Consider the following 14,304-nt stretch of genomic DNA (forward strand, 5'->3'; position numbering starts at 1 on the left):
CGTCGCACTCACGCTTCACTTTTATTTTATTTTTATCTTTCGCATAATATCACCTTATGCAGAGCTTTAGGTGTATTCTGTGCATCTACTACATCGTTATTGTTTCTGTCCCGTCCTGCGACGCTTCGCTTCACGTAGACGGCCGCCGCAGCCCAGCAGCCGGCAGCGAGCGCGACTTCGGAGCCGGGCAAGAAACGACCGGCACCCACCGAGCTCGAGCCGCCACCGGTACTGCCGCAAGCTTTGCACGCTTCACCTCCACTCCCACTCCCGCCCGCACGATCCTTCCGCGCGCCTCTCCCTCCTATATGGACTCAAGCGACGCGCGGCCGAGGGCCACCCCCGCCCTTTGCCCCGCGTCGCCGGTGTGCCATCCACCCTGTCACACCCGAGGACTTCCATTCAACCGTTTGTTTCTCGTTTCAGATGGACATGAAGAGCGTCGGATCCTTCTATTACGATAACTTCGTAAGTATCTGAACGTTCCTATTTTAATACACTACGATGACTTATTAATACGTTCACAGACTTTCAATACCGCACCCGTAAATAACAAATAATCATGTCATCACTTGGTTTCGTGTCCGTGAACTCGTTAAAAATTCCTCGAAATGGATATAATTTTATTATTATCATCTTTTCTCAGGCCTTCCCTGGTGTAATGCCGTATAAACGACCCGCCGCAGACAAAGCGGGCGTCCCAGTTTATCAGCCGGCGACGACCTACCAGCAGCTAATGCAACTCCAGCAGCCGTTCGTGCCCGTGTCATGTGAGTACCCCGCACCCGCCACGTCCGCCCCGCCAACCGCGGCGTCGCCCGCCGCTCCCGCGAGCGCGCCGCCGCTGGCGCTGCCCGCGCCGCAAACGGCGCCGGCGCCGCAGCCACCCCCGCAGCCCGCGCAGCCCGCGCCACCACAACCTGCACCGTCCACCTCGCCGCCTGCTTCGCTCGCGGACGCCGCTACACCCGACCCGGCTGCTGTAGCCAAAGAAGTGGCTCAGAAAAATTATGCGGCAGCGATAGCGATTGCAGCGCAGCATACTGCAATGGCACAGGCGGCCGCCATGTACTCGCAACAGTTGAAGGCGCGCGCGTCCATGCCGGGATTAATGCGTGCGCCGCTTATGATGCGGCCCAGCTGGCCCGCGCCACCCATGCACATGCCCGCTTACTATCCGCAACAATACATGTACACGATGCCGCCTCCGACGCCACCGGCGGCTGCCGCGGCCGCTGCCGCAGCCGCTGCGGCAGTAAACCCCTATAAGAAGATGAAGACGACATAGAGTGGCGCGCGGGCGATACCGCGGTCGGTGGGGCGCGGGGCGCGGGGTCTCCGCGTAGAGACTCATACGTGTGCGACCGTGTGTCCCGCCCCGGCCTGTCGGGGCGGTTAGCGCTAGGCGTGTGGTCACATTTGTATTGTATTATTGTAAGGACGAAGCGAGCGGATTCGCCCTCGCAGATGTCTCGGTAGTTTTACGCTATATCTTATTATTGTGTATCTACTCACCGTTTTTATCCTATGCGTGTATATTTCTCATATCTACGATCCCGGTAATAATAACGCTTGAGATGCATGACTGTACGTTTTTTTATTACCTCTTGTCGATCGTCGTTATCGTGAGTACCTATCGTCGTACTGAGAGTTGAGCGCTTGGTCCGTCGATCCCGCTACGTACACGCTTGTTCTCGGAGGAGCTCCGCACGGGTGCGCTTTGGCCGATGTGTCGATCCCGTACCTAGTGGTTACCGGCTTGCAACAGCAGGCCCGCACCTAACACAGCCGCCTTCTAATTTTCGCATGGAATAGAACCTACCACCCCTATACGTTTGGCTCATCAGGTATTGTTCTCATTATTCTAGTGGCTCCTCGTGTGTGCTAAGTGTGCCGGCGTGTTCATCAGTAGTGCTGCGAAGACGACGAGCGTCGTCCCGCTTTTTTCTTTCGGTCGCACTTTTTCTATTTATTTGAACGCTTTCTGTTACATGCCTTCCGAATGACCGCTTCGGCTGTCGTCCCCATTACCAATCTTTTGTCGCTTTTTGTGTTGGGCCGGACAGGCTGCGCGCCGCCCAATGCGCCCTATGTGGTGTACACCGACGAGCGCGGACAGGTAACGAGTGCCGCGTGACTCCGCCGCACCTCGCCACTCAATAGCACCAGCTTCTCCCCCGTTGAGACCTCCATATTGACAAGCATGACGCTTATTAACGTACGACTTTTAGAACCGACGCTAGTAGGCACGGCCTCCTTCTCCCGCTGCCCTGTCACAGCGGGTTCACGACGCCATACCGCGCTCACGCTCTCACCTAGAACATGCTACTATCTGCATATCGCCTTTACCTACGCCAACTACTAGTACCGCTTTTTATTAATATAGGTATTTTTAAATAACAATTATCAAGAGTCACTGAATTTTAATTCTTTGTATCGGCTTCATACTCGATATCCTTATGGTTGCCCAAAAGTTTTCGATGCAATCGACTGTTTCTTCCGAACGGTATACAGTACGGTTCATGGATCCAAAACAGTTTGAGCTGCCTCTAAAATGTCACTTGAGTAAGCCAATACAAACAATTCAAATATACTTAGATATAATTTAAATAGACTACGTTTGGTCTGTTGGTTAAGTATTTCAACATAACTGAGAAACGAAGCTGTTAATTTGGCCTATTAACTAAAACATCAAAGGTAGCGGTGAATGATATATTAAAATTAAATACTTATCTACTGAGCAGTTTTTTTTTGTACAAGCTTGTTGATTTATCTAATTTGCATAGTAGTTCATCTAACTTATCAATAATGAGCTCAATCGAAGTATCAAAAGAAGTAGATCTTATCTCTTCACTGCGCTATTAGTCTTCGCTTGTTTTTATTTCTCTTGCTTCAAGCGGGCTTAGTAGACTAAGCGCTTATTAATATCGAACTGTAAACAAACACCACGATCACATCAGCGGGCTATTCACGGGACAAGGTGCGCTTAATTATTTAAGCTTTCCTAATCGGCCTTATTTATTACACGCACAAAATAATACAATGTTAATTAAAAACTGTATATCTTAAAGTTAACTAAACTGTACCTTACTCCGTTGGTGGAGCAGAAGTCGAACCACATAATATATACAGTATAATAACTACCCCGTGCTTTTACCAGAAATGCCACGAACATATTATGGAAAGTGATCAGAACACGCTGTGAATGAAAATCCCAGAAACCGATGGCATTGCTTCTCAAGAGTCTCATGTGTTATCAATGTCATCATCACATCAATCATTTTAGTCATTGTGCTGTAACTGTATCAGTTATATTGTAATGAACAGTTGATGCTACAACTTACTTGTTGATGATTTTTAGTTTTGTATAGTGAGACATTCTTGCTTTCAAATGTGGAAGAAGTCACTCGACCGTATTGCCTTGCTTACACCCGGTAAGATACAATCAGCTTTATATAATATCCTCAGTATAAGTGATTTCCTATTCAAAACCTTTACTGAAATCTGCCCTGTGTCATTTGCATGAAGTTGCAATAATATTCTAAATGCTGGCAATATAATTATATGCTACTAATGCCTGACTACTTATTATAGACTACGGCAGTTTCAGTAGAGGTGGTCTTAATTATGAAATAACGAAGCCATTTAGGTGCTGCCTGCTAATAAGTTGATTTACAAATTCACACTAAACGTCTTATTGCACCTAACGTTCATTATTTTTAACAATACCAAAAGAATTTGTTTTTCATGAAATCAATTTTTTAGCAGGAAGCATATTCACCTTTCGCCAATTTCAACTATCAACTGCTAACAAGGGGGTTGTTTTTTTTTTTTTTTTTTAAATATCTCGATTGAAACTAAATATGCCTAATAGTCGTATTTTTCTTGTAGTCGTTAGTTGAAATGACAATGGTGAAAAAAGAAAAATCGAAGTGAACTTTTTTGATACAGTAGTAGTAATCTGTCAAAACCTATAATAAACCTTATTGTATTATGTTTCGCTGTTCAATAGACCGTTTATTCACTTCGACTTTTCTTTGCAACGCTTAAAGTGCTTCGCCGTTGCGGCTTCAATTCCTCGCTTACGACTTGTCGAGGCCTCTCTGATGCTTATTTGAAGTGTTCACCGTAGATGTAATAATATACTTGGTTTTCTTTTGTTTGTCGTACAGTAACCGCACTCTCTAATGGTCATTATGTTGCAGTTTGTACTACCACTAACATGTCACGTCCAGAACTGTCATGTAAGCTAAAGGTATAAATTTGACTTTTTACATTTAACCAGCGCCAACCTACTGTTAAGCATGACCGTCCTCCGTTCTCGTACTACGAGAACGACGGCCTACTGTCTCAATCATCACAGCCGACTCAGACACACGTCGCAAACCCCCCACACAGCCTCTTAGCTTCATTATAGCAACAGTTGGTATTTATGGGTACACTTTGGACGCTACAGAACCTTCTAGAACGCCCCGCCCTGGTTACAGTTGTCTAGCATCATGCTTTAGCTTTTTTGTAAAATATAGTCACGCTTAAATAAGATTGGCTGCGCAATAATGATTATACTTCAAGCGTTCTGCATGCCATTTAGATTATATATTCATACCTACTATGTGCATAGTGCAACGTATTTTAACACTACTCTCTGACGGTTACGGAATTTCTCACGAGAATAACTCTAGCAGCATTAATTCTATGTAAAATGTTTATACAACAGCTAAATTAGACATACAATATAAAGGTGACACACATAACGTCAGCGCGCACGTAAATAAAAGAATGCTTGGAAGGTCCAATCATATTGTGCAACGAATCTTGTAAAGTTCTTGTAATATTAAAGCAGCAACAAGATTTGATTTTGAGCAGTTTCCGCCTTCCGTGTGTCCCGTTTTGTGTTAATTTATGTAGTGATTGAGCAAGAGAGTACACACGCATTTGCAAATTTCTGTTTCCTAAGCGAACATCGATACACCGAGATATTGTGAAAAAAAAATCGCAAAACTATAGAAATGTTGACCATAATGTAATTTACTCCCATAGGTACATTTAAATTAGTTTTTTTTTTTTTTTTTAAATTAGTTACGTCTTATATTATGCTCTTTGATATTACAAAAACTGTGTCAGCGTTATTTTTTCAGACGGCTGTGCAATGAGGATCAGTGTCAGATGTATGAATGTCCAAAAAGTGATGATCTAGATTAGCATTAACACTATTAACATAAACAATTCATGAACCATCGGAACTCGCGGACTCGTGTCCAGTACATTTATCATTTTACAATATTTTTTTTCCGACTGTTTGTGAAGTAGCTATTTATTACGAACATATCTCACAGTTACGCCACAATTAACAAGCCGCTAAGCATGGAATTTTATAGAATTGAAGTATAAATTGACTTTATACGATGACAATAAATTAAATTGTACTATCAGGGAGTGATATCACGATATTCATCAGATTTGAAATACATAAGTTATTGTATTTTTGTTTTTTAATTTACTATGAATGTTCATACTCTACTTGTAGACAGACAATCTTCGCTAGTACAATAAAAGTAATAATCATAATGTGATCTTATAAAATTCATTTAATTTCCATACAACTGTTTATCTTGTTATTGTGGTGTTAAACTGTGTGTATATGTGGATAAGTGATAACAAAAAACTAACGATTGCTTATCATGTTTACAGTTACTGGACACCCTCCCGGTGTGCCAAGATTTTAATCGACAAGGATGTACAAGACCTACCTGCAGATTTGTTCATATTCGTGAAGGTGAGATTTTATTTTATAATATATATCTAATTTAATGAAAAGTTAATTAATGTCAAAAAAGCATGTTCTAAATGCCTAATGGAACAATATTTTAAACTATATTGTTATATAATTTTCCCATCCATCCTTGTTACATTCGGCATGATCTCCTAAGTTTTAGTACCTAACTGTATCTATTTGACTATAGCACCATTTTATTAAAGAAAATTAATATGCCTATAATTGTTATAGTAGATTTGGTAGAAGTAGTGGTTATCCTTTGTTCATAGTTGCATTGTATCCAATGTTATTTTTTTCTATTTGTTGCAATAAAAGTTTAAAATGTTTAGGTAGATAATAAAAACGTAGTTTTAGTCTGTAATTTCGCAGAGTATATACTTAGTACTTAAATGATACATGACTTTTTATTTTCATAAAAACCAATCTCTCGTACTTAGTGATTTATTTTTATTGTAACTGACCAATCTTTTCTTTTTAACCCAAACCACTTTTAACATTTTTACCGTTGTGTCGTCGCGCTATCGTATATCGTACCGCTGAGCGTGCAGACGACGGCGCGGCACCAAGGTCACCGTGTGTTTATTATTCATTACGAAATACGTAAGTTGTTTTAATTACACATTTGCGTACGTTCCAGGGTGCGGGCTGCAGGTGGTGGGGTGCCGCGTGGTGGTGTGTCGCGACGCCGCCGCCGGCACGTGTCGCCGCGCCGCCTGCCGCTACTACCACATCCCAGTTCAATTGCCGCCAGCTCTTCGTCCTCCTTAACCTCTAGTCCGCAACCCGTCCGCCCCCGCACCCTCGTCCTCACCTCATGACCTTCACCCATGACCCCACACCCTCACCCACCACAGGTCCCGTCCCCCGCGTCGCCCGCGCCCAGCATTATCCATATCGATCGCGCCTCTGGCACACTCGGGAAAGGCAGGTTCGGTCGGATCGCACTGTCGCTCCCGCAGCGGAGGTGGTGATATCTTAGTGAATATCGGTTAGTGTAGTGGCGGGGGCGGGCCGCGGCCGCAGCGGCGCCCCGCCCCCGTCTTGAGAGTGCGTAGTCTTCGGAAAGGAGTGTGTACATAAGTAGCGGGATATGATTCTCAGGCACGGTCATGCGATTGTGATATGAATAGATTTCGAAACGCCGGAGCCGTATTGAGTAATTTTATCGAGATCGTCGAATCGTAGTTAGTGAGGTTTCAAATGTTTTATTAATATTGTATATTATTTTTTTTAAGATACGATATGAGTTCCTGTAAAGATCGGTGCGATCGCCATGTGGCACAGCACGAAAACTTTGTTGTATATAAGCGAGGTAATATTTATGGGTGGTGCGCAGTGGCGCCGCCGCGGCGGCCGCCGGCGCGCGCGCACTCGGCGCCGTAGCTTTCTACCGACGGCTATGGCCGGTGTCAAAAGTTGCATCACCCCACTCCTATTGTGAGCATTTTTGTGAGAATTATGTTACTTTTTTATGTACGTTATAAAATTACGTTTTATTAGATGACAAGTTTTACACTAGATTAGATTAAGCGAATCAGTAAAGAAACACCAATAGCGTAGCCGCTTCTCTCCTTCGGCACTGAAACTTTTGACGCCGGAGCACAATTGTGCACGTAACGTGGAGCGGTGCGGTGGAGCGCCGCCAGTCGGTACGTCGTTCTTCCCTCAACGAGCCATCCCATTCGCATCACGTCCCTCGGTACCGACGCGGCGCATCGCCTCGCGTCGCCTCGCCTCGCCTCGCCTCGCCTCGCGTCGCGTCGCGTCGCCCAGTTCACACTTAGTATAGAATATCACGACACTCGTAGAGTGATAGAAAACAAACATTCGAAATACAATGAACGTTATCGGACAATATTTAAACGAAGAAGGCATACTTCCAAGCTATTTACCTAAATTCTAGGATAGAACGTCGGCTTTTATTCCAGATAGATTTTGCTAGATAATCATTCTTTTACTGATCGAATCCCGTCTATCAAAGCACAAAATATAACCGACGATCGAGTCCAGTTAGCTCTCGGTGAGTACAGCATAAAGAAATAGCTACCTATATTGTTTTGAACATAAACAGTATTAACGTTTCGATCAAATTTATCTCGTCGTATGTATGTAGAGGTGATATGCGGATAGAGAGAGAGTACGGGAGCGAGCGCGCCGCAGCCGCCGGCCGCGTGCGGTCCGCTGCGGTCCGCCCGCCGCGGCGCGCTCGCCCCGAGGGCATGGAAGCCTAATGCCTAATATTATTCCTAGTCCATATCCTTTTTGTTGATCAGTCATGCGATTAATGTTAGAATAAATATTAATAATTTGATTTATTCCTCCCATTTAGTGGATATTTTGATAATGATATATTAATAATGAAATATTTAAGATACATAATACATATTTGATTCTAAATCCTGATAAAGTGACACTACTTTAGTAATTTAGTCGGGGGGATACTTGTGCCGTGATTATATTTTTAGGTATATATTATGAAATAATTCCTAGCGTCGGAATTAAAGAAGTGATTAATGTGTAAGCGTGTTATATTTATTGTCGTAACGTAAGTGGAATGCCATATCGATAAAAGGTGAATATCGGATGCGGAGTCAAACTCATTAGTAACTCGTTGCGTTTGTGTTTTATGTTGATTGTTATTATCAGTCCTGTGCTAGTGGCTAAGGTGAACAGTTCACTTTTATCAATACGGCACTATGACTATTATATAATAAGTTGTCATTTTATTTTTTTGTTGAAATTTATCGTTTCATGAATTATTTGTTGCCTATAATTTTTATAATCAAAATTTTATGATCTGACGCATTTATTGTAAGACAATCGATTACTTTTATAATTAATTAGTGTGATAATAATAATTATGGTATCAAATTGCCGTTATAAAAGATTGAACATCGAAAGTATCCTTCCTGTTTAGAAGGGACTCTTCTGGCCCGAAGTTTCTAGTGGATTTTATATTTTTCTTTTTGTTGTATAATGTTGCGTGTGTCTTACACATAATATATTTCATTTTTGTGATATTTTTAACTATAAAGTACTGTTATTATAAATGCAAATGGAGTAATGATGACCTAATTAAATATTCAAGAATTTATTTGTAAATCACAAAAAAAAATGTAAAACTGTAAATATATTAACAAAAAAAAAATGAACTGCAACACAATAATTGATTATTATATCTCTCATCAAATATACTGTAAGTTGTTTGAGTACCTAAATATTGGTATCTTATTATGTAGTAAGTACAGTCTACTTTAAACCGGTCCAGTGATCAAAGTATTTATAATATTGTGAACATTTTTTTATTCACGAACAATCACAGAAAGTACATGACATTGTAATATTATTTATGAAATTACTATGTGATGTGATCTTCGGATCAATTTTGAGTACAGCATAGATAATAAACAACTGAATATGTGATGCGTCTCTTTTATTTCTAGTTGTACTTAGTAGCAATCATCCCTAATAGTATCCCAAAGTAATTTATATGTATGCCATATGTGACTTTGTTCAGGAACAAAAGATAAACTATGATTATCCGACTACACAACAACAGCATGCAATATTACGCCAAAATTTGATGCATACCACATGGACGAGAACTGTACATATATGAGTGATACACTACTCGCGATTCTGAGACAGCATTTCTCTAAATATATGTCTATAATTAAAATTTCAATTTGATATCACAGAATAATCTTTATTTTACCATATCAATATAAACTAAATTTCTAATAGATTTAAGTCAAAACTATTATAAATTTGATTTATGATGGCCCATTAAACTGTAAAATCCCGAAATTATAAAATTAAAATATTAATTTTAATATTTTTTTTATACCACTGAGGTGGTAAACAAGCATATTGTCTACATGATGGTAAACGTTTACCATAGCCTATGAACACCTGCAATACCAGAAACATTATGCTCTCGTTGGCGATCCTGAAGAAACCTCTGTATGGTGCCTCTAAACGAGCCTCACTGATTACTTAGTGTATAATGACTTTGCGGGAACACTTAAATACAATAAACCAAACAATTCCTCATGTCCACTTTTATTACTAAATGCGAATATTGATAGAGGCATATAAGAAGGACTCTGACCCTTATTTTTCTGCCTCCAAGCTCCTGTGCTTACATAGCCGTGTTTCGGTTTAAAATGTGAGATATGACAGTACTGTATACGTAATACTGGGTACGTATACCACGTTATATACTTAGTTTTTTTTTTGATAGATGAAACGACAATATATCCAATAGGGTATATTGTTAGCAATGGGGCTTTTTTTTATACATCTTTGAATGGCAAACAAGCTGACGGCCCACCTGATATAAAGTGGTAACCGTCGCCTATAGACATGAGCAGTACCATGGACATAACAGAGTATACTGTTTCGCCCATGATACCCCCCATGCGTTGCCATTCCTGAAGACTCAGGTGTTATTCCTTTGTACCCAGTAAACTCACGCCATATTCCATCCTTCAAACCGAAACACAGCCATGCAAACAACCGCATCACGGTTGAAACACTAATGGGACAGAGGTACCCAAGCAATCAAATTCACGCAAGGTAAAATTTTTAACCCAGTTTATTTCAGATTCTTTTAAGAATGTTATACAGTCTCATGTACTATACTATCACTAAATTTCTGATTGTGATAAATTTTTTTCCAATATTTGGTTCGCTATTGGGGAATGAGTATTAAACTTAAGCGTCTTAACTGACTTAAGCTGCGATTTGACACAGCATTAAATACATTTTGACACAGTTTGCTCCTACATCTTGCATAATTTTACTGGTAAGTAATATTCTATAGATCTGTCACAATTGTATAGAACCATAAACTAGAAGATTGGTTAATATGATCTTTCACAAAGCGAAAAACTGTAACTCTGAAACTCCACATAAATAAGATAATTATAAATCATACATAAGTAGGTCTATGAACTTTGAGGAAGCCACGTCTTGATACTCTCTACCGCAATAAACTAGTACTGTGTTAATGTCCGACAAGTAGATAGATGCTTACTTACCTACTTATTAGAGTATTCGATAAATTTTTATAGTCGCAAAAATCCAATTGCAAAATGAGTTTTCTGGTATTTATAACTGCAATATTTATACTGGGGGGAAAGGGATTGTTAGTAATGGAGTCAAATAGCCTCATTACTAGCAATATACCCTGTCAGGTCGACCTCCACATGGTTCCCCCTGGAAACCGTCGTGGCTAATTCTAGTTGAATTCATCAGGATGGGCTAATTGACCGGCTTTCATCCTCATTAGTCATCTATCACTGGTGCCCCGCCAGCGTATACCGATAGCACAAACGGGATCACCATACCATAATCGCCCATTAAAAAAAATATTTATACTGTCGTTATGTGCTCTATAGCACTGAACAATTAGGTATCCAAGTCAAATAGTACACCAAAGACCCATATATAAGTATTTACCTGAAAAACATTACTCTCATGTCTTTGGCAGTTGGATTAAAACAGGTTAAAATAATTGAACTATACTGAAATTAACAACTGGTTCCAACGTGGAGGTCGATCTGGTTGGGTATATTGCTAACAATGGGATTGGTAGTCCGCATTACTACCCCCCTCCCTCTCAAACCACCGGTTATACTGTATTGCCAATACTATTCGTATCTACATTATAGGCTAATTACCTGTCTAAACAAGTCACACAAAAAAATTGGTAAGTTAACCTTAGATTATATAGATAGAGCAGTGAGACTTAAAAACGAGTCAACTTTTTGTTAACTAATTTTTAAATTAGGGCCCCGTTTTTTTAATCAGTGTTCTATATAATTACGCACTAAATGTATCTTGACGAATTATTTAATAAAGAAAATAAGCGTTTATACATTAAAAAGACGCAAAAATTATAAGGTAAAATAAACATAGAAATTATAAAGAAACCACTCATAACTATTTATCACACAAAATTATACAAAAAAAGTTGACCCGTTTTTTTTTCGAAGCATTTCTATGGAGACACTATCTATTTATATGTGCACAAATACTTCTATAACTAAGATAAACGTTTTTTTTAAACAACTTAGAATGGCAAACAAGCTGACGGCCCACCTAATGGAAAGTGCTAACCGTCGCCTATAGACATGAGCAGTACCATGGACATAACAGAGTGTAGGCGACTTACATATATAATATAATTTTGTTTATTTATTTACAAATATTTATTTATATATTGTAAATGACTTGCACAATTAATATTATATTTAATTTATTTATTTACAAATATTTATTCACATATATTTATTTATATATCTTACACACGGCAAATCGTGCCGGCTGGTCTGAAAGAAGAAAAAATCGTATAGAGGTAATGAAAACGTGCAGTCGAGTAGCGAAAATTAATTACTTTCATTTTATTATATATGCCGCTCGATCTATTTTTAACTCGTGACGGTAAAGCCGCGCGGCCTGCGCGGGCGCATAGACCAGTCAAAAACTACCGCTTTGCTGGACAGTTGTTTTAATATTTGAATGTCGCTTTCGCTTATTTAATATATATATGCTCGCTAATTATTATCTTTGTTTGTGTCCTTGATCTTGTAATGTATATATCTGTGCTTGTATAATCTTTCTCCTTTTGTGTTTATGTGTTTATGTGAGTTGTGAACATTGTGTGAACGTACTTAAGCATTTTATAACAGTAAGTCAGATTATATTTAATTTATCTACTGGCATACCCACCGAATTATTTAATAAAGAAAATACCATTCATCGTCATATATTTACATATTTCCTAAAAGAGTATATTATTTCGCCCATGATACCCCCCATGCGTTGCCATTCCGGAGGATTCAGGATTCAGGTGTTATTCCTCTATACCCAGTAAATTCACGCCATATCCCACCCTTCAAACCGAAACACAGCCATGCAAACACAATTGCTTCACGGTTGAAACACGAATAGGACAGAGGTACCCAAGCAATCGACTTATGTACAAAGTCTCCCTTTGGTATTTTACCAGAGATTAACGTAAACTTCTACATTGCACACTTAGGTAACTTATTTTTTGGATTGATATTAATAATACTTAAATTTATTTGTTAACTGTCCTTGTGTATGATCTCATAATATTCGAGTAAAACAGGAGGCACCTTCCCCTTTTTCTGTCATGACCATTAATATCCAGTTCCTTTTATAGTAATTTATTTCAAACTTATCACAGAATACAGTGTAATATTTAGAATATCAAAGTAGACATACCCAAATGAATTGCTATTGAGTAATTTCAATAGAGGTTTGCCATAGTTCCCCATAGTATAGTTAGTGCCCTATGCCCATCAATAACGTATTGGCGAGTCAAGCAAAACTAAAGCATATAACACAAAATAGTATAGTATAGAAGCACGAGGATCCTGTTATTCATAAGAGTGATCACAGTAAATAAAAAAAAACTGAAATGTTTTTATTACATGTCATATAGTTTTGAAATTTGGTTAATGCGCATTCTCAAATAAGTTATATAGCTATGTAACATTACGGGGAGAAGAAATTTTACTATAACTAGGATATATTGGTTTATAGATAAATTATAGCACTACGCGGGAGATCCCCCGTAGTGCTATAATACTCCATTCGACATATCAAGTTAGTAAGTATTATAGGGATCCAATATTTATCAAGGACTAAAATACAAAACCAATAAAAGTGAAAAAGTACTTATCTCACTTAACTCATTGGAATTAGTTCACCAGAAAAGGCCGTTAGAAGGTCAATCTAAAACTTGCAAACAATTCCCTTTATAAAACTGGCCAAAAACGGAGATGATCCCATTAATTAAATTTGAAAGTAAAAAAAAAACCAAATAATGTCACAACCGTAATCTCCAGTAGGTACATATGTAAATACGTTACACTATATTTATGGTAAACATTGAGGCATCCATGAGTATTATCTATTTCCGTTAAATTAAATTGAATGTAATATTCGACGTGCTCACATTTCGCCGAATATATTTGACTCCAGTGCATCAAGGCCAGTATTACACTCTTGTTATCTCAAGAATTGAAAATTTTAATTATTATAATTAAATTTATTTGACACTATATATAAAGTAATTAAATCTACCTACGTACTACTACGCCGTACAGTTCTGGTATAAAATGGGCCACCCTTTCCTTTCTCATGGGTGCCGTAAGAGATGACTAAGGTAATTTATTGGTCGAGTTTAGTTTCTTAAAACATCATCAAAGTCTAACTGCGGTCGCCAACCTGCCTGCCAAGCGTGACAACTACTGGCAGAAGCCCTCAATAGGAGGAGGCTTATGTAATTCCTTGTTCTTAGGGTCTATGGTTAGCAGTAGACAATTAACAACTAATTTAATTATAATAAAATTAAATCTATCAATATATATTTTTCTTAATACATTATATTTAGACCGTCTACGATGTATAGCGTTAGATAGAAGTTACCAGTAATAAAAATAAGACTTCATGGATGACAGAATTGAGTCAGTTTGATTTGACATCAGTGCAAG

The 14,304-nt window shown here is 39.2% G+C and overlaps 1 protein-coding gene across 14 annotated transcripts in view; it reads left to right on the forward strand.

Annotated features, from left to right (window-relative positions):
- LOC113517083 (protein muscleblind) overlaps window positions 1-9,199 on the forward strand; it is a 210,883-nt gene extending 201,684 nt beyond the window's left edge. For 6 of the 14 annotated variants that reach the window (XM_052901920.1, XM_052901919.1, XM_052901918.1 and 3 more), the window contains 3 exons: window positions 139-228; window positions 427-468; window positions 647-1,582. In XM_052901920.1, the coding sequence (XP_052757880.1) occupies window positions 139-228; window positions 427-468; window positions 647-1,288 (774 nt within the window). In that variant the 3' untranslated portion in view covers window positions 1,289-1,582. Of the gene's footprint in view, window positions 1-138; window positions 229-426; window positions 469-646; window positions 1,583-2,066; window positions 3,213-5,691; window positions 5,777-6,413 lie in introns of those variants that run through there. The other 8 variants (XM_052901929.1, XM_052901924.1, XM_052901925.1 and 5 more) reach the window with 6 other exon arrangements.
- The last annotated feature ends 5,105 nt before the right edge of the window (window positions 9,200-14,304 follow it).

The sequence above is a fragment of the Galleria mellonella genome, unplaced genomic scaffold (genome assembly GCF_026898425.1).
Source record: "Galleria mellonella isolate WM207_F2 unplaced genomic scaffold, CSIRO_AGI_GalMel_v1 utg83, whole genome shotgun sequence".
Taxonomy (NCBI): domain Eukaryota; kingdom Metazoa; phylum Arthropoda; class Insecta; order Lepidoptera; family Pyralidae; genus Galleria; species Galleria mellonella.